The following is a 26814-nucleotide window of genomic DNA, read 5'->3' as shown; positions in this document are numbered from 1 at the left end:
CAAAAAAACCCCAAAAATGACATAAATCTTTCCCGTAGTTAGTAGACGTGATAACTTTTGCACAAACCAATAAAAAAACGCTTATTGCGATTTTTTTTTTTTTTTTTTTTTTTTTTTATCAAAAGTATGTAGCAGAAAACTAATTAGCCTAAAATGTTAAAAAATGTATATATTGTTTTTTTGTTTTTTTTTTCAGAATTGTCGCTCTATTTTTATTATAGCGCAAAAAAATAAAAATCGCAGAGGTGATAAAATACCACCAAAAGAAAGCTCTATTTGTGGGGAAAAAAAGGATATCAATTTTTATTTAGGTACAGCGTCGCACAACTGTGCAATTGTCCAGTAAAATAACGGTGACAAATGACAAAAAATGACCTGGTCATTAAAGGGGCAAATCCTTCCGGTCCAGAAGTGGTTAATACTGCTTTAGCTTCTGCTTATGCATGCTCTTTGGAAGTGCTCATAATTTTTAGAGGTTTATTTTAATTTATCATTCATAAGGCAATGATTTTCATCCTCCTTTTTAGAGAGCTCTAACATTGATAACTATGCTGGCTAAAACCTAGTACACATGGGCCTAATGTCGAATGGCATCGGCTGGCTCAATAGAAACTGAAAAAGGTCTGCAGATCGGCTCCCACTCAATGCTCCCAGCCAATGGCTGAGAGCACTGACAGGAGTTTTCTGGCACCTCTCCGCATCAGAACACAATAGCACAGCAGGGGAGATCTCTGTACTAACATCAGATTGTTAGTACAGCGGCTCCGACCTGAACTTGTCAGGTTTTTTTTTTTTTTGTTCAAACTAATTGTGTGTTCGGGTTTTTGGCTCCTTTCACACGGGCAGTGCGCCCGACGGAGTCCGTTTTTGCTGAGCGGGGATCGATCCGCCGATCCCCACTGAGCAGGCGAATGACAGCTCCGTCTCCGCTCTGTGTACAGAGACGGAGCTGTCACATCCCCGCTCTCCTATATGGGGAGATCGGATAAGAAAGGACCGCCTGTCCGTTCTAATCCGATTCTCCAGATGGATGGAAAATAGGATTTCAGGATCGGATAGCAGCGGGTGTCAGCGGAAATGTGAAAGGGGTCTTAGAGTTATGTTAACAGCCTTGCTAAACATCACCAATATGTATATTTGACAACTATACATGCATACAAGAAATAAAATGAGTAAAGCTTAGAATCCTATAGTAACATTTCAGCAGACGCATTGAGGGGAATTTACAAAACCTGGAGCAGGCAGAATCTAGAGCAGCTGTGCATGGCAACCAATCTTCTTCTATCTTCAGCTTGTTCAGTTAATCTTTGAAAATGAAGGGTAGAATCTGATTGGTTACCATACATAGCTGCTCAAATTTTGGTCTGCTCTAGTTTTGATAAATTCCCCTCAATGGTTTCTCTTGAGTTGTATATTCACCAAATCAACTAAACTGATGAAATGTGAAATCATACAAATTTCTTGTAGCCTTTTCTGTTAAAAAAAAAAAGGAAACCGTTATGTACTGTATCTGTTGCAGGATGATACTTGCAATAATAAAGCCTTCTAAAGTGCATGATTTTGCCCTGTGGTCAGCCTTTTTCTACAGCCAGGGTATTGCAGGTAGAGGTTGAATCTATATTTGTACCTTTAAAATCAAATAATGACATTCTGTTCCTGTTCACACCTGTGCAATTTGTCATGCTTTGGCTGTTGCTCAACAATGCAAAACAAGAGTAATTAAATTATTGTCTATAGAATCCATTCACACTTATGCTTCCGTGTGACTGAAAAATGTGTAGGCCCTTCTTTTGGTGTGACATAGTGCATTTTTGGCCTAATAGACATCAATGGGGGCATGAAAAACGTATTGGAATGCATCAAGAAAAACTATTAAAAATGCTGATGTAGAAGTGTGAACCTAGCTTGCTTGTTAGATTGTGGTTTGGCTCAGTTAATGCTTCATTTTTTTGTCTCTGTCTAGCCATCACAAATGCAGGCACAAGTATTACAAAGAGCTTTGTTCACAGATTACAAGGCGTACTTCATTTGCAAATTCTTGTATCTAAAACATTGTAAGGCAGAGCAAAGCAAAGAGCCAAAAGTAAATCTGTTTACCCTTCTTTTGGTCTGTAATTGCCACATATGTGGACGTTTTGCTGCTGTAATCAAAAGTATAACTGGGTGATGTAAAAAAAAAAAAAAAAAAAAGCATGTACTGAAAATTATGTAGTGCATATAGCTTTCATTACACAGAAGCGGTTTTAGCTAATTAAGGAGAAATTGCTGGAGTAGTTCAAGATGCAATACTTGGAGCTCATTTATTCCTTGGAATCTCCAGTCATTTGCATTTATCAGCAGAAGAGATTTAAAAACTTTTGATTTCAAAAACACATTAGAACCTAGAATTTAAAACATATCAAAACAAAATAAATGTTCACTTTTTGTGCATATGTGTAGTCTTTCACATCTGTTAATGGTGGTAGGGAAAAAGATGGTCGTAACCCAAAACAAATATTCTTCTGGCACTGTAGTCTTTTTATAAACGACTACAACGGCTCATGAAGGTCTACTGTGCAGGTGCTGCCAGGAGAAAGAAGTTTTGTGGTACTGGATGTCAATAAAAGCAGAAGGCCATGGGTATCCTATCTCAGGAAGTATATTTCTGTGCAGTCAGGGGAAGGGGACGTTGGAGTTCCACTTTAACCACTTTGATATTTCTCACGTATATGTAAAAAAAACAGCCATTTCCCCCCCAGCCTCTTTGACCAGCTGCCTAATAAGCAAGCCTGCAAGGGAAGTACTTGCCCTCTTCCACTAACCTTCTCTTAACCTAACTCAGGCTGACTCTTGTTGGCCTACTTCCACCACCTATAAAAGTGATCAAGCAGCTCCATAGCCACTTGGATCACTTTTACATTGTGCAGAATCATGGTTGTAATCATGATCCTGATATAACCAACTTAATACGATGTTGGATATAATATGTATGGCAGTATCTCTTTCCAAAATAACCAACTTCAAGAGTGTAGAGAGAAGATGATCTCTACAAAGGAACTGTGATTTCACACTTGTCCGCTCTCCTGATTTGGACTACAAACACACGCACACACACTCCTCTTCATCTACATTACATAGGGGTGGGGTGTTTGTAATTTATAGAAGATGTCTCAGAAGGCAGACAACATGGTTTTAAGTTTTAGTTGAGGGAAATTAACAAGGACACTACATTTTTGGCAAAAAATACATTTTCTGAACTTGCTGTTCTTGCTTGTTTTGCGTTTGTTGAACAGACATGAAAAGACCATTTTAAATAAAAGTAGTTGCCCTTCACTAAAGTAATATTAGAATTCACGTTTGCATATTTAAACTGAAGAAGTTAACACTGCATGACATTTTATTTGCAATGTAGTTATTTACCTTATTCCTGTGTGGATAAATGGATGGTGTGGGTGGATAAATTGTGCACCATATCCCGAGACAATATAAATGCTTCAAACGAGAACAGAATATGGGACTTTGAAGGTGCTACTAACTTTTCAGGAGAAAAAACAACCATACAATATAAATATCAGTTCATGTATTATACCAAAGCTTAAAAATGTACTCATTCGTGTGTTGCATTAAAATTTATTTACACAGATAATTGGAAGATGCCCTGCATATGGTCTCAAAACACCCAAAATGTTTACAAAACCCTCTTTATAGTGACAGAAGCATCATAGAAATATATTGGGTTCCTAATGATGTGTTCTGGTTACTGAAGGGTGTGAAGTTTTCATTCTCAACACATTTCAATAAAAGGAGCTTCTTAATGGCGGATAGGGTACTAACCCCCCACCACCACCTCAACCACTGTTTTGCTGGGGATCAGAGCCGCTCTGTCTGATCCCCCCCCTTCCTTCTCCCCCTCCCTCCTGGCATCAGCAGCTTTGAGCCAATCGGGCAGTGTTAATTTCGTCGACTAAAACCGACTAAAACGTTTTCGTCGACTAAATTAACACATTTTTAGTCGACTAAAATACGACTAAAACTAAAACAATTCAGATGACTAAAATACGACTAAAACTAAAAGGGCATTTTAGTCAAGACTATAACTAAAACTAAATCGAAATTTGCTGCCAAAATTAACACTGGTGCATGCTCAAAGCTTAATACCATAAATAATAACGTATTCGATTTTTCACTCCAGGACCAGCAGTAGTATATGATGAGTTTGGAAATTGTAGAGAAATGCTTAAAGAATGCATTACAAATTACAATTGAACTACACCCATTCGATTATAGATGACTAAAATGAGTTTTAAAATGTACTGGAGTTTTAGTCGACTAAAATGAGTTTTAAAATGTACTGGAGTTTTAGTCGACTAAATACGACTAAACTAAAACACTTGCAGAAGACTAAAATGGGACTAAAACTAAAATGCCATTTTAGTCCTAAGACTAAAACGAAATTGAAATTTGCTGCCAAAATTAACACTGCAATCGGGGGAAGGAGAGCTTATAGTGCAGGAGCTGTGGGATATGTAGTCCTTAAAAGCGATCTGCACAATACAAGTAAATGGAGGCTGTTGGGCTGTGGACTTCACTACCCAGAAATTCCTGCTGACAAAAGGAGGAGAGAGGGAACCTTTCCTGGGCAATTCTGGAAAGTGCAACAAAAGGTGCAGTGCTCCAATCAAGGGAACAGCCCTTTTAAAGTCCACACAATAGGGTGAGATAGGAGATCAGTATACAGCCGCTCCCAGTAGAGATATCAATCCAGGGGTCACCACCACCATTCACCCAGATATCAAAGCCTCTTACCGGAACTGACCGACCCCCATTACAAAGGTCAGTCAAACGCACATCAGAAAGTCTCCTTTACCTCCACAAACAGCCTCCACATCGATCATTGGATCCCAGTCCGATGTTATGCAGCAACAGACCTCAGATCAGGGAGAAAGGAAGGACTCCTTAAAGAAGAAATTCATTAGTTGCAAACTACACAACACAGCAATGATCAACTGTTGATAATCCTGGAAAGTTGGAGATCTACCTCTAATGTGTAATACAGACCCCATAACTTGCTGGAATTTTCATATTTGTCATGTTTACAGGGCAAGGAGCCCAGAGGTCAGGGGAGGACTCCTGCTTTTGTTGGGAAGAAATAGCTGTTCCTTTCACTAGACTGATTGCAGACTGATGAATTCTGGAAAGTGCTGGGTCTTTTGCAGGAGGAAGCAAAGTTGTACAGACCTGTGGCCTTGGCTGGGAATTTGCAGAGTCCAGGGTGCCATCTCAGAGCAATGGGGGGGGGGGGGTAGAAAGTGCGAACCTGTTGCCTTTGCTGAGTCTGTGCAGAGATTGGATGTCCTTGCTGTATCCAAAAGAGCCTGAGGACTGAGCCGCATAGAGATGGTTTGCTGAGCTGGGACTGGAGCTGAAAAGGCCCTTTGCCATAAGTGTCTACAGCAAAGGAGAAACGATGAGGACTAGAGCTGACAGACTGCGCTTTGTGAGGACCTGTTCATGAGGACGGAGTTGCCAGGTCCCATATACCTGAGGACAACAGGCCACCAAGTGATCTGGACCACATTTCTGTGTACCAGGAGGGGTGAGCTGAACCATCTGTTCTTATCTCAACACTGACACACAGGTAATGCAATAGATATGAGACTGCTCATTTTTTAGCAGCCCATCAGCTATCAATTGCAATCTCTTAAAGGAGCAACTACACATGCACCACCTTACAAAAGGGCCCCAACGAAAACTGGTTAATACTGACAAAAAGGTGCCAGGTACTTTAAAGTCTCTTCCAGGGGTACTTTTTTGTTAGGAATACATACACCCAACTGTTATTGAAGCTGCGTGTGTATAGTGCACTCAATGCCCTTTATTTTTGGGGGGTTAGTTAATGCTGATACCCGTAACCCTGCATTACCACAGTTTGATTACTTTTTTCTGGGGCAGTACATTTTAAAACCTGTCCAATTGTCTATCAATTTATGCATTAACCGCATTGCCACAATATGCCCTTTTATTCTACCATCCTTGTGATCTTCATTCTGTGAATTGGTAGCATGCTAACTTGTAAGATACACAGGTGTGTCAGTGGGCTCTAAACAGTTTAAAGAGTTGTGTCAAAAAAGAGAACTTATCATATTCAGTTACTCCTGCGGGGGTAAACCCTACTGTCGCAAAATATTTTGTGCCATAATGCAAGTTGAATATTTTGGTTCATATAGTGTTTAATATACAGTGGATATAAAAAGTCTACACACCGCTGTTAAAATATCAGGTTTCTGTGATGTAAAAAAATGAGACAAAGCTAAATTTGAGACACACCAAACATGTGGATGAAGGTGCTCTGGTCAGATGAAACCAAAATCGAACTTTTTGGCAACAATGCAAAACATTATGTTTGGCGTAAAAGCAACACAGCTCATCACCCTGTGACCTGTACATTTTATAGGTCACATTAAAGGTGGAAACAGTTCTGAAAGGATTTACCTTGTCTAATTTTTTTTACATCACAGAAACCTGATATTTTACCAGGGTGTTTAGACATTTTATATCCACTGTATGTCTGAGTAAAGTTTTCTGTAAAAGACCACATTTGGTCCTTTTAAAAGGAAGAGATGGAAATCCCTTTGTTTTATTTTGTAGCTTTGACCTTAGTCTGCACAGCTGGTCTTCAAGCTACTTTTTTATGAATGCATGATAAGTTTTTTGCCCCCTCTGTCTCAGTGATACAGTGCATAAACCCTTGATGCTCTTAATGCCATCCGTATGTCACACTCAAATCTTTTCAAATCTGCAAAAATGAGAATCAAGATGAGAGTTTGTGAGCTTAGGACGATGAGCTGAGTGCTGAGCTGCTTCGGAAGATGAAGATTTGTCAGTTGGATCCCTAATACTGCTAAACCTCTAACATTGCACACAGCACTTTTTATCATTCATCCTGTTATGTTTAACCATTGTGAATCATTTTAGCAAGGAATGAAAGTCCTACTTATAAATTAAAAGCATATCAGCAACATCTGTGTCACTGCCCAAAGCACTCTCCTTATGTGCCACAATCAGCAGAGCTTTTCTTAGATTTACGCTCAGGGGCACATAGATGACTGCAGTTACTCAGAGATGCTCTCTAAAGTTTATCTGTACCAAATCTTTGTGATATTTTCCATAACACTGTAGTATCAGGTTAATGTTGCTCACTGTGATGCTATTGAATTGGGATCTCCTAATAAAGCCTGCTAACTATATCTGAACTGCTTTAACCCATTTGAAGTCATAAAAGCTTGCTTATTGACCTAGTTATAGACTAGGGTAAAATGGAAAAAAAAAAAATCTACAAGACAAAATCTGGTGGCCGTATGGCATTTTTATGAGAATCTTTATGGAATTCTTACTGCGGTCAATTTCATCTTCTCCATATTTCTGGTCAGGATTTTATTAAACCTGGTTTCAGTCTGATGGTTACTCTTTCAGTCATATGAAATATTATGATATACAGTCTTGTAGTACCAAACGCTGCAGTGCTCAGTACAATTCCTAGTGATGATCTTCTATATCCATGCTGTTATAGGGTACAGCACACAAACCATGCACAGACTGTTTTGTTTGCTAGAATTTATAGTCTTTTCACTGTTGAGATTTGCATAACTAGGAAGGTAATTTTTGTTTATAATGTTATCAGTTAGGCTACATTCACACCTGAGCATAGCGTTTTTACCGCGATTTTTACCGTGATTTACAGTCGTTTTTACAGGCGTTTTTTTGTGCAGGCGTTTTTAGATTGAATAGAGACCAATGGAAAACGCCTGTAATCTGCTCAAAAAGAAGCTCATGTACTGTTTTTGAGCGTTGGGCGTTTTGCTCACAGCGTCAAAACGCTCATATGTGAACAGGGGCCATTGAAATGAATAGGATTTGTCTTATTGGGCGTTTTGAGAGCTGATCCTAGAGCAGAAAAACTCCCCAAAAACACCCCAAAATGCTTACATGTGAATGGAGCCTTAGTGTTCATGTTTTAAAAACATTGTTTCTAGATCTAATAGTGTAAATTATGTATAATAATTATCTACCTTATGTGCATAGGCTAGCCCTATATTTTTATTACCTACACAGGCTTTCTTCTTGCTTTGAAGTATAGTTCTTAGAGCTCCTCTCCAGGCTTTTTCCCACCTCAACCAAAACTCCCTCTATCCCTTTACATCATTCCTCAATAAGCTTTTACTTCCCTACCCTCGATTCACTGGTGTGAAAATCTTCAATGAAGGCCAGTGACTTCATCACTAATGATCCAAAGGTCTATTCTATGTAGCGGGCAGGAGAAGGGATGGGTGGAGCTGGGCAAGAAGAGACTCTACCAATGTAAATAGGCATTTCTACTGAATGAGGAGGTAAAACAAAAAAGGGTTGGACATTGCCAAGACCAGTCTGAGAGCAGCCAGAGTGCCTGTTATTCTCCAAAGGAAGTCCTGGGATCCCACTACCCTGAAAGCAAAGTTTGAAGAATGATTACTGCACAATGGGGTATAAGATCAAATGAGCAAGGACATTATTTATTTAGGCGAGCCATGCACTAGGTTTTTCCCAAATAGGATCAAGTCTGTTGTCTTATTAAAATCCATACTTTTGTGTCTGATATCTTACCCAGAAAAAAAGATATACCTGTGATCAAATCCCAGTAGCTTGAACATGCATTTAAACTATCAGGTGCTAAAGGGGTGTGACCATATATTAGCATTACAATTTCCGAATCCTCTGTACACTGCTATACACCCTCACCAGCAAACTATGCAATGAAAAACAGGAGTATTTAGGTCACACATATTGCAACACATGCTTAAGCCAGCCAACTGCATCAAATTAATCCCTCTTATGGCCAGTCCTACTCTGCTTTGCCACTGCAAATGCTGCGGTGGACACCATGCCAACCTGGAGCATAGAGAGGGATCCTTGTTTTTCATTGTATAGTTTGCTGGACAGGGTGTAAAGCAGTCAAATATCCCTCCCTTGGTTTCTTTTTAAGTAGCATTGTGACTGTATGAAAATCTGACCCTGACCACCTAATTATGCACCTGTTTAGAGTGAAAATCTTTCAACTTTGCAAACGGTCCCACTTGACTGCCCAGCAATACAGACACATCGGCCTATAAACCTGTTGCAGAGAATTTGCGTGATAAATGTCCCCCATTACACTTTGTCCCTAATTTATATCTGAAGCCAGTACTTTTTTTTTTTCCCCATTTTGAATAGAATGTGGAAGGGTTAAAGGCTAAAGCATCACTGTATAGGCAGCACAGGTGTTATGAATTTCATTATGTGATCACACAATCCCCAGGCCTCTCATAGCTGCTGGGTACCAGGAGCCACAATCTGCTGTGTCCTGCGCGCCCCAGGCTGGATGACATACATGTATGTTTCGATGAGGAAGGCCACCATAGCTGAAATGGTTAGCTGTATCCACTGTGTGTTTTATTCTGTAGTAAATACAACTTGAGTTTTGGAACATACCAGGTAGCAGGCTTATGTTCATTACGGATTTATGTCTTGGGAGTTAACATCCCAACCAGGAGCACCAGTCCTCAGCAAATATATGTATTAATAGCACAGTAGAGAGTGGGTGTTGGTTTCATTAAATGTACGTAATCCAGCCTGACCGTGCCATCAGCAAGTGGTTAAAATTATTAGAATTAGAGACTGGTTTCTAGGCTTAGGAACCCAGAGTGTGTGAACTTTAAATTTGGATTAACACTTAGCGAATTGAATGCAGATTTCCCTGCATCCAGTTCACATGACAGGAGAGTGTGACCGGCTCTCAATGGAGCCGGTTCACACAGCTCTGTGTCAGCTGCGGTCCGGTTTGCAGAATGGTCCTGTAAGTCTTTGGCTCCGTTTCAGGTCAGAATTCAGGCAAAAATTGGGACCTGGTTCGCTTCTGAAATGGAGAATGGGCACACAACGGACCCCCTGCTGTGAGCTGCTCCGCAGCGTGTGTGAACCCAGCCTAAAGTGGAAGGCAAGTCAAAACCTAACAAATATTAACAATTAGTGCACAGGGAGCAAGATGGCAAATAAGTAGGACAGGGAACAGTCATGGAAATGAGGGTGTAAATGCAAAGTCCTCACAATAGTATATGTCTTTTGGGCAGTGAGTACTGTGCCTGGACAGCTGCCAGCTCTAAAAAGAGCTAGAAGAAACTCTGTAGAAACACAAACAAAAGGTGAGAGGAAAGAGCAGTGCCATCTAAATGCAGTAGTAAAACAATTTTATTCCATAAAATGAGTATGGCAACTCAGTGTGTCAGATGCAACAGCGCAAGTAATAGGAATGTAGCTCATCTGCTCAGAAGGAAGGACGTGGGGCAGGGGGACCAGGGGGGCAGCCGCTGGTAGTAAAGCTGCGCTTCCTGAATCCTGCTTCCTGCTGTTTCCAGCGCTTCCTGAATCCTTGGCAACTTAGAGTGAGCCGCTGATGTCACATCCGGGTTCATAATGGAGCAGGGGGGTGCACACGTGCTCCTTTATCAGGCAGGTCAAGACCTAACTAAGCATACATCTACTGCCCCCCCCCCCCTCAATTATAAGCCTGTAAAGGAAAGAAGTCTATACTTATTCTGAAGTCTCTTAAGTCTTGTCACATGATCACTCCAGTGGCACTTTCAGAGGAGAGATCGCTGACAATGGCTACAGAGCTTGGGTGATGTCATCCATATGCTTAATATTTGGCATCTGTTGTTGACTGTCCCTTCTCTACACTAAAGCTGTCACTGGGAACTAATCATGTGACTGGACTGGAGCAACTTCAGAATAGGTAAGTATAGACATATTTTAATTTACAGGGTAGACAGACTAGGCTTTAGAACTGGGTTAGGAGCAGATTAGGCTTATTACATGTGGGAATGTGTCTGGTAACAGCATGATGTGTGGATTACCAGGGGGTTAAAATGGAGAGCATACCAACATGTCAATGATCTATGTTGGCTGTGCAGAATCCTGGCGTTACATGCAGCCATTTTGTCATAGGCTTTGTTTTTCTGGTGCTAGTGGCAGAGCTTGTGCAAGTTTACTTAAAAAAAAAAACTTAGACCCAGCTCTTTAGATATAGGCTGTAATGATGAGGCACAATTTTCTACAGCATCTTCTTGATATGCCCTGAGGGGTGCTTCCAGGAAATGGGCAGAATGATGCTGAAGCCAGCCATACATGGAACAAAATTCTGCCTTTTTAGCAGGAATAGGTTGAATTTTGATCCATGTACGGGCAGGGTGGTAGTACAGAAGTCGATCTACTGCTTAACTTCTGTACAACCGTCCTCACGGATTTGTGCCGCTAGTTCAGCACCGCCGGCTATAGCTGGCAGCACTGATTAGTATTTTCTGTCAGTGGGAAGTCTTCCCGCTGTCACAATGTAAGAGCACAGCAGGATGATTCCCCCATCAACCTTAAATAGATGGTTGGGGTAATCAAGTCAGTTTTTTTTCATTCAACCTGCTGGATGTAACTAAAAATAATTAATCATCTATGGGCTGCTTGAGTCTCATTCAACCCAGAAGAGGACTGGCACTGATATGCGCAGTCTGCTTAGGGCAGTGCTACCATGTTTCTCTGAAAGTAAGCCCTACCCCGAAAATAAGACCTAGTCTGATTATCGGGGAGGGCTGCAATATAAGCCCTAGTTGAAATCCTTGTAAAATCATGTAATCTGTGCTGTAAAAAGTATTATATAATGTCCAGTCCTCCTCCTGGCTGTATGCAACATAATACCTTATTTACAGTGCCACTGGGCGCTCGTGTGACCCGCCGGAGCTCTCCTCCTCCTCCTCCGGCTGACATCCATGGCCCCTCCCCCTGCAGTGCTTGGAGCAGGGCTGATGTCAGCAGGGATCCTGGCATCTCCCTCAGTAGTGCTTGGAGCCGGAAAGAACAGCTCCGGCGGGTCATGCGAGCGCCCAGCAACGCTGTAAATAAGGTATTCTCTGTAACATTACATAAAAACACACACTGGACATTTATATAATCCATTTACAGAGCAGATTAAATGATTTTACAAGGACTTTACCTAGAGTTTATTTTGGAGATTACAGGGATGTTGACTCCTTTGCTGACGGGGAGGGAGAGGGGGAGAGAAGATGGGACAAATGAGACATCCCCCAAAAATAAGCCCTAATGCACTTTTTGTACCTAAAATATATACAAGACCGGGGCTTGTTTTCGGGGAAACAGGGTATCAGTAAATTATTGAAGCGAGAGATGTCTATTTTCATTGTTGCAAAGCAATGTATTATTTATTTATCAATTTTGAGTTGAGCTTTGAAGGAAATCTATAGTGATACATCTGTAAGCGGTCATGCTGGTTGGTCCTGCTCATCCAGTTCTTTCTAAGGCATAGACCTGAAACAAGTACATACAGTGCCTTGCGAAAGTATTCGGCCCCCTTGAACTTTGCGACCTTTTGCCACATTTCAGGCTTCAAACATAAAGATATAAAACTGTAATTTTTTGTAAAGAATCAACAAGTGGGACACAATCATGAAGTGGGAACGAAATTTATTGGATATTTCAAACTTTTTTAACAAAAAACTGAAAAATTGGGCGTGCAAAATTATTCAGGCCCCTTAAGTTAATACTTTGTAGCGCCACCTTTTGCTGCGATTACAGCTGTAAGTCGCTTGGGGTATGTCTCTATCAGTTTTGCACATCCGAGAGACTGAAATTTTTGCCCATTCCTCCTTGCAAAACAGCTCGAGCTCAGTGAGGTTGGATGGAGAGTGTTTGTGAACAGCAGTTTTCAGTTCTTTCCACAGATTCTCGATTGGATTCAGGTCTGGACTTTGACTTGGCCATTCTAACACCTGGATATGTTTATTTGTGAACCATTCCATTGTAGATTTTGCTTTGTTTTGGATCATTGTCTTGTTGGAAGACAAATCTCCATCCCAGTCTCAGGTCTTTTGCAGACTCCATCAGGTTTTCTTCCAGAATGGTCCTGTATTTGGCTCCATATATCTTCCCATCAATTTTAACCATCTTCCCTGTCCCTGCTGAAGAAAAGCAGGCCCAAACCATGATTCTGCCACCACCATGTTTGACAGTGGGGATGGTGTGTTCAGGGTGATGAGCTGTGTTGCTTTTACGCCAAACATAACGTTTTGCATTGTTGCCAAAAAGTTTGATTTTGACCAGAGCACCTTCTTCCACATGTTTGGTGTGTCTCTCAGGTGGCTTGTGGCAAACACTTTTTATGGATATCTTTAAGAAATGGCTTTCTTCTTGCCACTCTTCCATAAAGGCCAGATTTGTGCAGTATACAACTGATTGTTGTCCTATGGACAGAGTCTCCCACCTCAGCTTTAGATCTCTGCAGTTCATCCAGAGTGATCATGGGCCTCTTGGCTGCATCTCTGATCAGTCTTCTCCTTGTATGAGCTAAAAGTTTAGAGGGACGGCCAGGTCTTCGTAGATTTGCAGTGGTCTGATACTCCTTCCATTTCAATACTATCGCTTGCACAGTGCTCCTTGGGATGTTTAAAGCTTGGGAAATCTTTTTGTAGACAAATCCGGCTTTAAACTTCTCCACAACAGTATCTCGGACCTGCCTGGTGTGTTCCTTGTTCTTCATGATGCTCTCTGCGCTTTAAACGGACCTCTGAGCCTATCACAGTGCAAGTGCATTTATACAGAGACTTGATTACACACAGGTGGATTCTATTTATCATCATTAGTCATTTAGGTCAACATTGGATCATTCAGAGATCCTCACTGAACTTCTGGAGAGAGTTTTCTGCACTGAAAGTAAAGGGGCTGAATAATTTTGCACACCCAATTTTTCAGTTTTTTATTTGTTAACAAAGTTGGAAATATCCAATAAATTTCGTTCCACTTCATGATTGTGTCCCACTTGTTGTTGATTCTTCACAAAAAATTAGTTTTATATCTTAATGTTTGAAGCCTGAAATGTGGCAAAAGGTCGCAAAGTTCAAGAAATACTTTCGCAAGGCACTGTAGATCAGAAGTTCTGACTTTCTCCTGGGTTACCAACTTAATAGGTATTAAACCCAGAGGCATCTAAGAAAGTAATATTATTAGATGTGGTCAGTAATGGCAATTTCATTATTTCTATTACTTCAGATTTTATTTACCGTCAGTTGCATAATTTTAAAAGCATTATGCAGTATATTCAGTAGGTTAGGGATAGAGACTTTATTATTCTACATTTATTTTGCTTACAATGTCTTGGCTATGTGATTCTTTTAAAGCCTATTATGTGTTTTGTTTGCATTATTCATAAACTAATGTATACAATATACAACTGTTCTCCCTTATTTGTGATGTGCAGTTTCTTGTGGTTTCAGGTGTCTGTTGGTATAGCAACAAGAATTAGGTTCCCAATAGCTCTTCATAAAGTTTATTTTACCAGTTCCGGGTGCCAGAAGTTAACTAGAAACCTCAGTCTGTAACTGTATCTTTGGAAGTGGTTTACAACTGCTGCCTGCAGTCTAATCCAAGAAACAGATGGGGTTGTAGATAAAATATGTCTGCTAAGAAGTCAGGAAGATTTCACTGAGAAATGTAATTCCAGTACACTATTACACTGAATTTCTCTGTCAACAGGCCAAAATAGCATGCTTGTATTTGATCATTTTAAGACTTTTCATTTGACTGCAAGTACTATAGTCTCTGCATGCATGGATTGCAAATCCTTACTGAACCCTGAGGTCACTTAGGAGCGTGGGTATGAAAAGTACTATATGTTAACAAGAAAATGTCTTGTTGCCTATAGCAATCGATCAGAGTTTAAGTTTCAACTTTGCACTGCAGAAATTACATTTTAAAGTGACTGTCAGCTTAAAAACAAAATCAGGGTGAAAAGTCCCTGCAGTTGAAGAGCTTTGTATACTCCTCTCCCCGACACAGCCTTCGTAAGACTCTTGGACATTCAACACTTTTGTGAGTGCTGAAAGCCTCTGTCTCCCACTACATGTTATGGTACCATCCTCTTCTATTGCAGGAACCTTTCATCTTCATTTTTTGCAACCTGATAGGATTACTTTAAGGGCTTATATAGACAAGTATTTGAAATGAGTAGCGTAGATGACCGTTCAAAAACTTTTACCTGGTTTTAGTTTTTTATTTTTTTCTTCTGTGGACTCAACATGTCCTATTGTGATCTCATTTGAATTGTAGACAAAGCAAATCTAACACAACATTTTATTGTACTGTATTTTGCATTCAGATATAAGCATTTGAGCAGCTCTGTTTTCAAATGGAAAAGGCTGTGTTTGACAACACTACGCTTCTACATGAGCCCTTAACATGATAGGTTATGAGCAACAAGCACTTTTACTGCTAGCTGCTTTCTCCAACATAAACCTCTTAGTGAATAATGCTTTCTTTGGCACAGAAGGTTCCTCTGACCAAACGAAATACGTCTAATGCCAAAAACTGACATGCCATGTCATTAGACAACTTGCATTCTTAAAGATGTGCTATGGAATTAGTTACTTTATTGAAAGCTCAACCTAAAGGATATATATTATCTTTATTTTCTCTCCAAATATTCCATGTACTTAGACTAGCAGATATACATATTTGCTATTAGTGTGTTTATGTCTACATTAAGCGACAGTTTGAAAACAGTAGAGAAATGACCTGTCCGTTATTCATTGTAGGCTTAGTGTTATCCATTTTTTTCCCTTTCTTTCCCTCCAGGTAGTTTGGGGGAACTTCTGGTCTAGAGAATTTTCCCACTTTGCCTGTCTGTATGACTGTATACACTTCAGCTATTTTCCTACTGTTTTGGGAATGGGGGAAGGGGAGGGACAGTTGACTAGGCAGAGGTAAATTTTAGACGAGAGCATTTCAAGCTCTATGGTAACCGAATGCCCCGGTGGCAGCCATATTGTGTTATCTCCTGCCAACCAAGGACATAGAGGTGGGTAGAGTAAATGTTTGTGCTTACCAGTTGCAATTTGTTGGGAAGATTGCTTTGTTAAAAAAAATAATTCCTAATTCATTATGGCGATTTGTTGCTATGAAAGCAAACCTTGGTGTAATAATTGTACACAGCTATCCTTTCTAATTTATTCTATCTTTCTTAGATGCGGATAGGTTTTTTTAGCTCATCTTACACACTCTGTATTAACAATTTCAATAACTGGAACATTGACGAATAGAAAGAAAGTGATTCACTTGTTCAAATGTAAAATAATGCAAGGTTGAATTGCTGGGCTGGAGCAGGTTGTACTGAGCTTTACATATTACAACAGTAGCGATGATAGATTCTTGGCTCTTTGAAGCAGAATCTATGTTGTATAATTCCCTCTGATTTGTCCTGAATAAGAAAACCACTTCAATATATTATTGTGATAGATACAGTGCATGTTTATATGTTGGACATTAAACAAATTTATATTAAGTTACATTTTTCCGCAAGGCTGTCTGCCTAGGTCTGGCTAGTGTGTTGGTATCTCTGCCAAAATATTTTTTTATTATGCGAATCAAAGTTCAGGGGCCAGTGCACTTAATGCCAGTGAGTAGTACTTGAAGACGACCGAATAACAATTCGGATTTGCTATTTTATAGGGAATATCTACAAATGTTAATTTGCATGATTCCCCCATCAACACAGGCAGTGCCAACAGGGGAATCCCTCCTGCCGAGCAATTAGCTACTGCCGGCGGGGGAAGTGGTCCCCGCCAGGAGAAGGAAGTGATTATTGCTAGTCGCTATAGCAGCTGCTAGCATAACTGCAAGTGAATCCAGTAGGCTGGTTGTACTCTAGTTAATTGATCGATTAACTTGGTACATTCAGCCTGCTCACACAGTTCTAATCTCATTCGTTTCCTGCTGAACCGGCTTGAGATTCAAACCGTCTATGGCAGGCCTAAATGGTACCCTTAAAAAATGTGAAAATGTGCTTTCTGTCTTAGCCCAGTATGATGATGCTTAGCTGCTCACCCTACTCTATCAGGATAACAAATCCTGAGAAAAATGTCACTGATACCGGCAGAACAAAGAATAAAAAAACAAAGAGCTCAAACATACTTTACATAGGAGATTAAGTTCTCTTTACTAGACCAACTGGACACAAATACATCATTTTTACGGCTTACGCCTTATGTACCCCTTTAGCTTCAGCACCCATTAAGTATCCATGATTCCATGGCCATAATAGATGTTACTTTGGAACAGACTTTTGTGTGATCGATATGGTTTTTATACTAACTTGCTGTTAGGGAGAAAAAATGGAGATATACAGCTCCTAGATTGTAGGGGGTGTTTTTCCATTTTTTTTTTTTTTTTTTAAACCGTTGAAAGAGAGATAAATCATGAAAACAATATCAGGATACATGTTAAAATAAATTATACAATGAAGAGGAAAAAAGACAACACATGAACTTTCTATATAATCCTGAATACAAGTCAAATGGAAAAAAGAATGAATAATTTGTCTATAAAACAAATATATCGCTAAAAAAAGGAAAAATAAGAAATTAAAAATGATGTAATAAGTATTAATTTCCAGTGTCCATTCATGTATAATTTTTCCCCATCAATAGCTTTCATGAAGTTAATCAAATAATGTAATGACTTTAGGTTCACATGTGTAATAAATAACTAGGTACAAAAGAAGAAGAGTTTATCCAAATAGGCATTGCATAACCCTAAAATCAAGTAAATGTAGTATACGACTACATGGTGCTAAGTTATCCTCTACAAGAGATATAACCCAGATTGAATTTCAAGAGTAGGCATATCTCATAAAGTAAGTGGGAGGGCGTAAACCAGGGGTCAGCAACTCGTCTAACACAAATTTACCCTTTAACCGCAAGCAGGTGACAAGTGGATCGCAAAGACGCCTTTTTTTTTTTTTTGCCTTTTCTTTTGCCTACCCTCAAGTCCAGAGATCACTAAATAGCCCAATGGTTTCTGGAGATGCATCAACTATAAGGCTGGGATAAGACCAAGCCATGAGTTTTAATACTTATTTTCATGACTCTAAGATCATATTAGTTTGGGGAAAAAGAGCACCGTAATTTGCCTCATAGAAAGTAGTGTATGAGGGCATTGGGTAAATTCCTAAATAAGGGAGATGTTCAGAGGCCCATTGATAGGGGAAGTTGGTCTTAAGGAAGTCTGATGAAATAGTAAGGTTTAAACCCTCTGACTCTTTAGTGTTAAGCCCTGAAAAGTGCAGAACATATCCTCAGACTACCAATACGTTTCGGCAGAGAAATCAAAGGATTAGTTAAAAACAGCAGAACATAATCTGAGAAGAGGCAATTTTTTTTGCTTGTAGCTGGCCTCCTCCATCCCCTGTACATTAGGATTAGTTCTAACATAGAGTCAACAATGTCATTGCCAAGGCAAATAGCAATGAGAAGAGTGCACATCGTTGTTTTGTGCCTCTCAAGATGGGGAAAAAAGGTGACCGGAATTAATTATTTATTAAAGGCTCTAGAATAATTGTATAGTGCTGCAGTCCATGATTGGACAGGGAGGGGCATATACCCAACATTTAAAGAGAGAAGTCAAGTACACCCACAATAGGTTGTCAAAAGCTGTCCGAATGTCTAGAGAGAAAAGGAAGGCTTGTTGGTTTCTTGATTGCATTAGTTGAATCAGATGAATGGCATGTATGTTGTCAATGGCTTGGCGTTTAGTCATAAAGTCGTCTTGATTTTTTATTTTTTTTATCAGATCAAGGATTATGTCATCAACTTGGTTGCCAATATCTTGGCCAAAAGATTAAGATCCAAATTTTTCAAGGAAGATAGCTTAAAGTTGGCCCAGGAAGAGTGATCAGAATTCAATTTAAGCAAAATGCAAATTTCTGCTGTTAAGGTATTATGGGCCTAATTTACCCCCTTGCAGTAGAGCATTAAAAAGACTGGGGCACTAAAATGTAATTACATTTCTTGTAATAAATAGCTGTAAACCATCAGGTCCTGCCTGGATGTTGATTAATTTTATGTTTTATTGCGGTTTCAATTTCAGACCGCGGCTTGGGTCTTCCTAGATACAATAAGTGATTGAGGAAGTGGGGGTAGGTGGATTTTGGACAAGAACTTGTCCTTCTTTGCTTGGTTAAATGTGGACCAATTTTAAATGTTTATGAAATTCTGCTATAATTTTGACAGCGTTGCTAGTGGGTCCTGGTTGCCTGTATGAAGGCAAAAAGGCGTGAAAGTATTTTGTTTTCTTTGTATACCCTTTAATTTGTGACTGTGTATATTTTGATTTGGTATTGCGTTTAAAGAATGTATTGTCCACAGCAAAGCACCATAATTCTGTCAAGGACAAGTCCTCATATCTAAACTTCACCATGTCATTACAAGTTACAATTTATATTGCAATCCCTGCCAGAAGTGAAGGTTGTAAAAAAAATTCCCTCATGTGGTTAAAGCAAAAGGTTGTAAATTAACTTTTCTTTGCAACAAAAATCTAAAACGCCATTTATGGAAAGCTTACATTTCCTGTTGTTAAAGAGCCTGAGGCTACCAAAATCATTTGTGTAAACGGCAGTTAGCCCAGTCTTAGTAGACAATCTATTCATTGCACAGATGGACAACAGTAACTGATAAAATCTGATGCCTGCCTAGAAAAATAAATAATAAATAAGTTGCGTCTGTGGAAAAACATGGTTCCCTCTGCATGGTGCATGGCAGGTGTTTGGGGACTGATGTTTTATCTGTTGTCAAAAGAGATAAATGGTATTACTTTTGTGATTAACAGTCTAAACCAATCTGGATAATAGATCACACATGTCAGTATTGTGATTAAAGTGTCTGTGGAATTTTTTAATATAGATGTAACCTAAAACTAAACCTATAACTGGTCCATTGAGGAATAAGAGAATTTGCATATTGTTGTTTTTGTGGATATTGAGGCTTTAAGGGTGCATCGTTTTTAATAGGTTTTCGAAAATGTATCTTTACATTGTAAAACTGTATATTAACTTTTTATAGCCACCAGTAAGCTAGATTAGGAATACGGAACAATGAAAATTTTTTTGTAAGGGGAGTTTTCCAGGCTTTGCCAACTTTTTTTTTTTTTGTTAGGACCTATTTACACTTCAGTGGAGAGCTGCATTTTTCTGCAGCTCTCTGCAAGGACACAATAATGGTTTTCTGTGTGCCCCCCTGATCACTCTTCCCTGCAGCTGTCAGATGCGGGGCAGAGTAGTGCAGACTAATGCAACATGGCTGCTTTTTCTCTGCACCACTCTGCAGGTCTCCATTAGACCCTTTGTTTTTATGTATGGTCGCTCAGCTCAACTAAGCAGTTCTGCATAGAAATTTATGAAATATCACTTTGTAACATTCCATTGAGGTTTGAAAGAATAAAAAGGGAAAACTGTGCCTGGCATTGTAAAAACACAAGGCTCCTTCCCACTCATTGCTAGCAGCTGTGATCACTATGTGCAGAGAAAAGCTGAACATTTTTGTTTGCGTGTAGTGTGAACCTGCTCTAAAGATGCTTAGGCTAATTTAAATATGTCATAAGAGTTACACCAACACGGGGTGGTACTGTGGGTGCCGAGATAGATGGTAATAGGTGCCACAGCCTATTTGACTAGACTATGTATATATTGGAACAACATGGAATTTTTAGGCACACGTATATGTGAAATCCAAAATAAGTTTATTCAAAACAAAACAAATTTCACATCAATAAAAAACCATGTAAGATCAAAGAGATTTAATTGAATAACTGACCATAACTGACCAAACCACATGCTAACACTAACTAGGGTTAACTGACCTCAAGGTGATGATAGAAGCTCAACATGTTTCGTGAGATTCTACATACGTGTGCCTAAAAAGTCCATGTTGTTCCAATGTATACATAGTAATTCAAATATGTAGTGCCCTAATAAGGATATCAGTAGGACTTTGGTGTTTGAATTTATTGCTAGAAAAACACTTTTAACAAACCCCAAAAAAGTATATGTTTTCAGAAAGCAGAGGCCCTGTAGAATAAAATAGTGGCAGTTACATAGTTAGGTTGAAAAAAGACACAAGTCCATCTGGCTCAACTAATAAAAAACAAAAAAAACTGTTGCAATTTGTTATGTTGCATGATATATGTGCTGTTTTTCAAATGCATATTTTTAGGAAGACATACCCTAAGTAACTTTTAATGAACGCCAATACAATATAATATCCATTTTTTTTAAATATAAAATATGGCATTGCATATAGTAAATAGATTCTAAATACACTACATTGTTAAAAGTATATTAGGACTCCAGCTTTTACACGAGAAGGCCTGGACCGCAGTCTCTGCTCAAATTCAACCTAAAGGTGTTCTTTCGGGTTGAGGTCAAGACTCTGTGCAGGCCAGTCAAGTTCCTCCACCCCAAATTTCCTCTTTTTGGACTTTGTGTTATGGTCTGGTCCAAATCATTTGGTGGAGGGGGGGGGGGGATTATGGTTTGGGGTTGTTTTTCAGGGGTTGGGCTTGGCCCCTTATGCTGGCCATACACTATACGAAAAATCCTTCTAACTAATTTTCAAAAAACGAACACTCGTGAGAGCAAACAATTTTGCCATTGACTGATAAATCCTTCAATAGACATAAATCTATTTTTTTTTTTTTCACATATACTTAGTGCAATCAGTTTGGACAAATAACACATTAACCTTTCAATTTATCGTTCATTGGGCAGAAAATTTCCAAACTTGTCCTTTTTTTGGCTCAAAAACGTCACAACCGATTACCCATTTGTGCCCATTAACTAGCCGAAAAATGAACAAACTTTCCAAATGACAGATTTTCAAACGATTTGTCGTCTAATATATGGGCAGCATTAGTTCCAGTGAAGGGAACTCTTAAGGCATCAGCATATCAAGACATTTTGGACAATTTCATGCTACCAACTTTGTGGGAACAGTTTGGGGATGCCCCTTTTCTGTTCCAACATGACTGCACACCAGTGCACAAAGCAAGGTCCACAAAGACATGGATGAGCAAGTCTGGGGTGGAGGAAGTCAGAGTCCTGACCTCAACCCGATAGAACATCTTTGGGATAAAATAGAGTGGAGACTGCGAGTCAGGCCTTCTCATCCAACATTAGCGTCTGACTTTGCAATTGCGCTTCTGGAAAAATGGTCAAACATTACCATAGACACACTCCTAAATTTTGTGAACAGCCTTCCCAGATAAGTTGAAGCTGTTATAGCTGCAAAGGTTAGGACAACGCAATATTGAACCCTATGGATTAAGACTGGGATGCCATTAAAGTTCATGTGTGTGTAAAAGCATGCGTCTCAATACTTTTAACAATATAGTATATGTCGAGCTCTAAAACTGCATGCACCCATGGATTGGTAAACAACTGGAAATGGACATTGTTCATAAGGCAAAGCTTTCAAAGCCTTTGCAGGTTATCACTTATGAGTTAACCATGAACGATTACCTTTGAATTATTGCTGTCTATCAAATGTTCATTATGATATAAAAAAAAAAAATGTTTGATGCAACTGCTATTTACATAAACAAGCATTTCCTACTCATGTGTTTGCATTCAGGTGTGTGTGCAGGGTGAATGGGTTACTTTTTAAAAAAAAAAAACTTTTTTAATTTTATTATTTAGTTTTCGTATTTCTTTTGTGAAAGCAGGAATGACGCATTGAACAGTAATCTTCAAATATATATATTGAAATAACCATTATTCAGGGTAAAGAAGGGGGAAGGTAAAAAAAATGGGGGAAGAGGGAAGGACGGTTGGAAGATGGGGGGGGGGGGGGGGGAGAGGAAGGGCAAGGGGAGAGCTTGTATGGTATAAGATAAAGTAAAATGGAGTGAAGTGGTGCTTTTGGTAAAAAGGACAAATGAAAGGGGAAAAAAAAATGGTCAATTGACCAGAGGTAAATAAAATGTAAATAAAACCAGTATAGCAAGTATCAAGTTCAAATTTTATTCTAATTTAATTTAACAATTTACAGGCATACCCCACTTTCCGTACACTCGCGAGTACGGACACATTGGCATCTATGGGAAATCTTTGTCAGCTTAGCATGGCACTGCTCCCTGTCTTCAACATTGGTGTCTAAGGGAAATATTGGTCAGCTTGACATGGCACTGCTCCCAAACCATAAGTGACAGGGAAACCAAACTTGGGGAGAACCGAGAGGGGACCCAGGACTACAACATATCCGACTGGGAACGCCCAGCTTGCCTAGGTAATCTACCATGTCGTAGTCCTGGGTCCCCTTAACGTGCTTCCCAAGTTTGGTGTTCTTGTCATTTATAGTTCGGGAGCAGTGCCATGTCAGTTTGACCAAGATTTCCCATAGACGCCAATGTTAAAAACTGGGACCTGTGCCACGTCAAGCTGATCGAGATTTCCCATAGAGCTAGTGTGTTTACATACATTGAAAAGTGAAAAAAGGTATTGCTTCACTTTAAGTACATTTTTTATTTGCATACATGCTCTGGTCCCATTGTGTAAAAATGAGGTATGCCAGTCATTTTTTAAAGTTTACCTTTCCTGACCGAAACATGGAGGGCTGCCATTGGTAACCCCCTTCTGAAATGTCTACCTGCCTCACTAATATTTATGATTCAGAAAAGTCTGGGCAAAATCATTAGTCCTTATCTGCATGCGTCTGCCAGTCCTGACACTTGAATGATTGAGGACACAAGGTCAGAATGACAACCAGACGTAGAAGAAGTATCATCTAGCGTCGTTAGTGGCAGTTTGCATAAGGGCTCTTTCACACGGGCGTTCCGTATGTCCGTTTTTTTCATCCCATCCGTTTGCGGATGAAAAACGGACATAATGTATCTCTATGTAAATACGGATGTCAGAGGATGATCATCCTCTGACATCCGTTTTTTGTCAGTTCAGTTCAGTTCAGTTTTTTTGAACGGAGGAGAACCCTATTTTTTCTTCCTTTCAAAAAACGGAACTGAAGCAAAAACGGATGTCAGTGGTGTCATCCGCAGACATCCGTTTTTACATAGACATGCATTATGTCAGTTTTTCATCCGCAAACGGATGGGATGAAAAAACGGACATACGGACCGGATGACACAAATGTCATCCATGTCCGTTACAAAAAAAAAAAAGGACCTGATCGGGCAAAAAAAAAGGAACGCCCGTGTGAAAGAGCCCTTATTCTTTCAGGAAATGTTTCCATTACCCAGTACCTTTTCTGCATTTGTTTCTTTTAAAATAAACGAAGTAACACATGGATTTCTAACTTTAATAGCTTTATGTTAAATATCAGAGATGATCTTCGTACTGCAGTGGAAGTGTCTGGAGCAATAGATGGGATTCACAGTGAATTGTCCCAATTCTGGTCAGACCCTGACCGGTTTTGTTTGCTTAATAATTAGAATTCCCTTGGGTAATACTGGACATTTGAATGTCCAATGAAATGCTTTTTTCAGGGCATTTTTATTTGCTTGCTATAATTTTTCTCAGCTGTAGGCTCGCTAAGCAAATGTCTTTATGAATGAGAAACTTGTAATGCAGCTGCACAGCACATAATGCGAGGGTAAGTATTGCTGCAGCACATAATCCTTGACCTGCAGCATGTGCTTAGAAAATATCACATTTTATAAATTCCTCTCATGTGTTTTCTGGCTCAGCAATGTACATTTGTCTGTGTAGAACGTCTAGCTTTCAGACAGCATATTATCTTGCGATTATAACTAAAGAGCAGCGAGGAAGCCTAAGGTCATATGTGAAAAACATTCATTCTGGTCATTTGGAAATTAGTGGAGATTAATAATTTAGCAAGTGCTATTAAATGAGGCTAACATTTCATTATAGGTCTTTTGTGTTCCTCTCTTTTAGCGAGTTGGTTGGTTTCTCTACAATAATATGCATTTACAAGCACGCCACTGGCTACACGTCAACCTTTTTGTTTTGTGTGAAAAAGTAAAAATTTTGGTCCATTATAGCAAGAACAAGTGATGACACAGTACCCCAACACATCCAATCCCGATTCACTGTGTGTCATAACTGGCTTGGTTTCTTTGGGTTGCTACACTTTGTCATAGTTACAATATCTAAGCCAGACCTGCGGCTTCTGGCGAACCAGAATAATAGCACAAGTGATCATGCTGTTGTTACATTGATGCTTTTATCACTACTTGGAAAGAAAAAAAGAAAGGAAAAAAAATGTGTGTGTATATATATATGTGTGTGTATGTATGTGTGTATATATATATATATATATATATATATATATATATATATTTATTTCAAATCCGCTTTGTGCCTCTTCATAATTGTGTATATTTTATTCCCACTTTTAGCTGCTGCAATTGAAGAACCAGAGGTTATTCCTGATCCTGCCAAGCAAACTGATCGTGTGGTGAAAATAGCTGGCATTAGTGCAGGAATTTTAGTATTCATCCTACTGCTTCTAGTTGTCGTTTTAATTGTCAAAAAAAGGTAAGAACTCAAAATAAAACTGCTCAGTTGTCCTGTTTGTTGTACTCAAACTGCAAAATAATGGTGAAATCCTGTTGTCCATGAGCATTTTTTTTTATCAGTTTGTGTGATGTTATGTGCATATTTGATATAACTAAACTTTTTTTTTTATTATGGAAGCTGTATGTTTTAAGAAGCTTTGCAATTATGTGGAAACAGGTATTTTAGGGTTTATAATATTTGCTAGCATATACTGTAGATGAAAGTTACGGGGTCTTTTACAAAATTGTACCGATATAAGGTTATTCTAAATAATCCAAATTCTGTGCTATTAGATGTCCTTCCATATTACAAAACAGTTGGCAAGTTTGATCATGCTGGCTGCAAAACATCTTAGTGTCTGTGGGTTGGGTTTCGATTTGCCTTGTAGCTGGGTATGGCAGATTGTTTGGTGGGTAAAGTTGGATTAAGTGTGCAGAGCTTGCCTTTTTTTTTTTTTTTTGCAAGGATCACCTAGCCTTGTAGGGAGAAGAGGATAATGAAGCCCTTTAGTTTTCATTTGGATGTAGCAGCAAAGTATTGTGTCCTGTTCCTGGCTAATTCAATAGGTGTAAATTCCGATCTGTATAAAACACTTTGGGTTTCTGGACTGCGCCTGATAAGTTACATCATTCATATTCTTGAAGGTTAACTAAATCCTAATTGTTTAGGTTTTATAGATTGCAAGAGCTTGGCAGATAAGTGGGACATCCTTTTTTTTTTTTTTCTATTAGGATTCCTTTCTTATCTTTTACAGGAATTTGCTCACGCATTATGAAGGACAATAGCTTGTGCACCACAACATGCATTATACATTAACTGAATAGCACTCCAGCACACATATACCTGCATACTGCTTCATTATGATTTACATAGCGATCTATTTTGGATGCAGTATGTTCACAAAATACTATTTTATCTGTTTGCTGGGTGTCTGTTGCATTATTAATGTAGTCTATACTTTTTCCCCCTCTGAAATGGGTGTTCTACTCATACAATCCTAAGTTAGTTTGTCCAGTTACCAACTGTGTTTGTTTGCCTTAATTCAAGTTCGGTGGTGTTTTGAGATATATTATAGAATGAGTAGTGGGAATTCCTCCTGATAAAAGAAGGCTCTGCTGTGCTACACATAGATTCAGTTGAGGACTTTTTGGTTTCTTTTGTCCCTTCTCAAATAACCCTCTGGGTTATTATTTATGTTGGGTCCCAAGCTCTACTCTGTAGAAGCCAAGGATTTTACACACTGCAATGATAATGGCCAGAAAGCCTGAAACAACTGTATTTAGTTGGGAATAAGTCTTTATAATATTATTTTATATAGGTGATATACACAAGTTCTGGTTAGTCCATTAAATCTGGATTTACAGTTGGCCATTGGGGCAAAAAGGGACTCCACCCACTATCCTGAAATT

The 26814-nt window shown here is 39.2% G+C and overlaps 1 protein-coding gene across 15 annotated transcripts in view; it reads left to right on the top strand.

Moving 5' to 3' along the window:
- PTPRK (protein tyrosine phosphatase receptor type K) overlaps nucleotides 1-26814 on the top strand; it is a 658422-nt gene that overhangs the window by 477965 nt on the left and 153643 nt on the right. For all 15 annotated transcript variants that reach the window (XM_082251915.1, XM_082251914.1, XM_082251916.1 and 12 more), the window contains exon 14: nucleotides 25246-25384. In XM_082251915.1, the coding sequence (XP_082108041.1) occupies nucleotides 25246-25384 (139 nt within the window). The remainder of the gene's footprint in view (nucleotides 1-25245; nucleotides 25385-26814) is intronic.

Source organism: Pelophylax lessonae, assembly GCF_965119305.1.
Source record: "Pelophylax lessonae genome assembly, chromosome: 3".
NCBI classification, from domain to species: Eukaryota; Metazoa; Chordata; class Amphibia; order Anura; family Ranidae; genus Pelophylax; species Pelophylax lessonae.
Note: the sequence above shows the minus strand (reverse complement) of the source record. Positions and strands in the feature narration are given on the sequence as shown.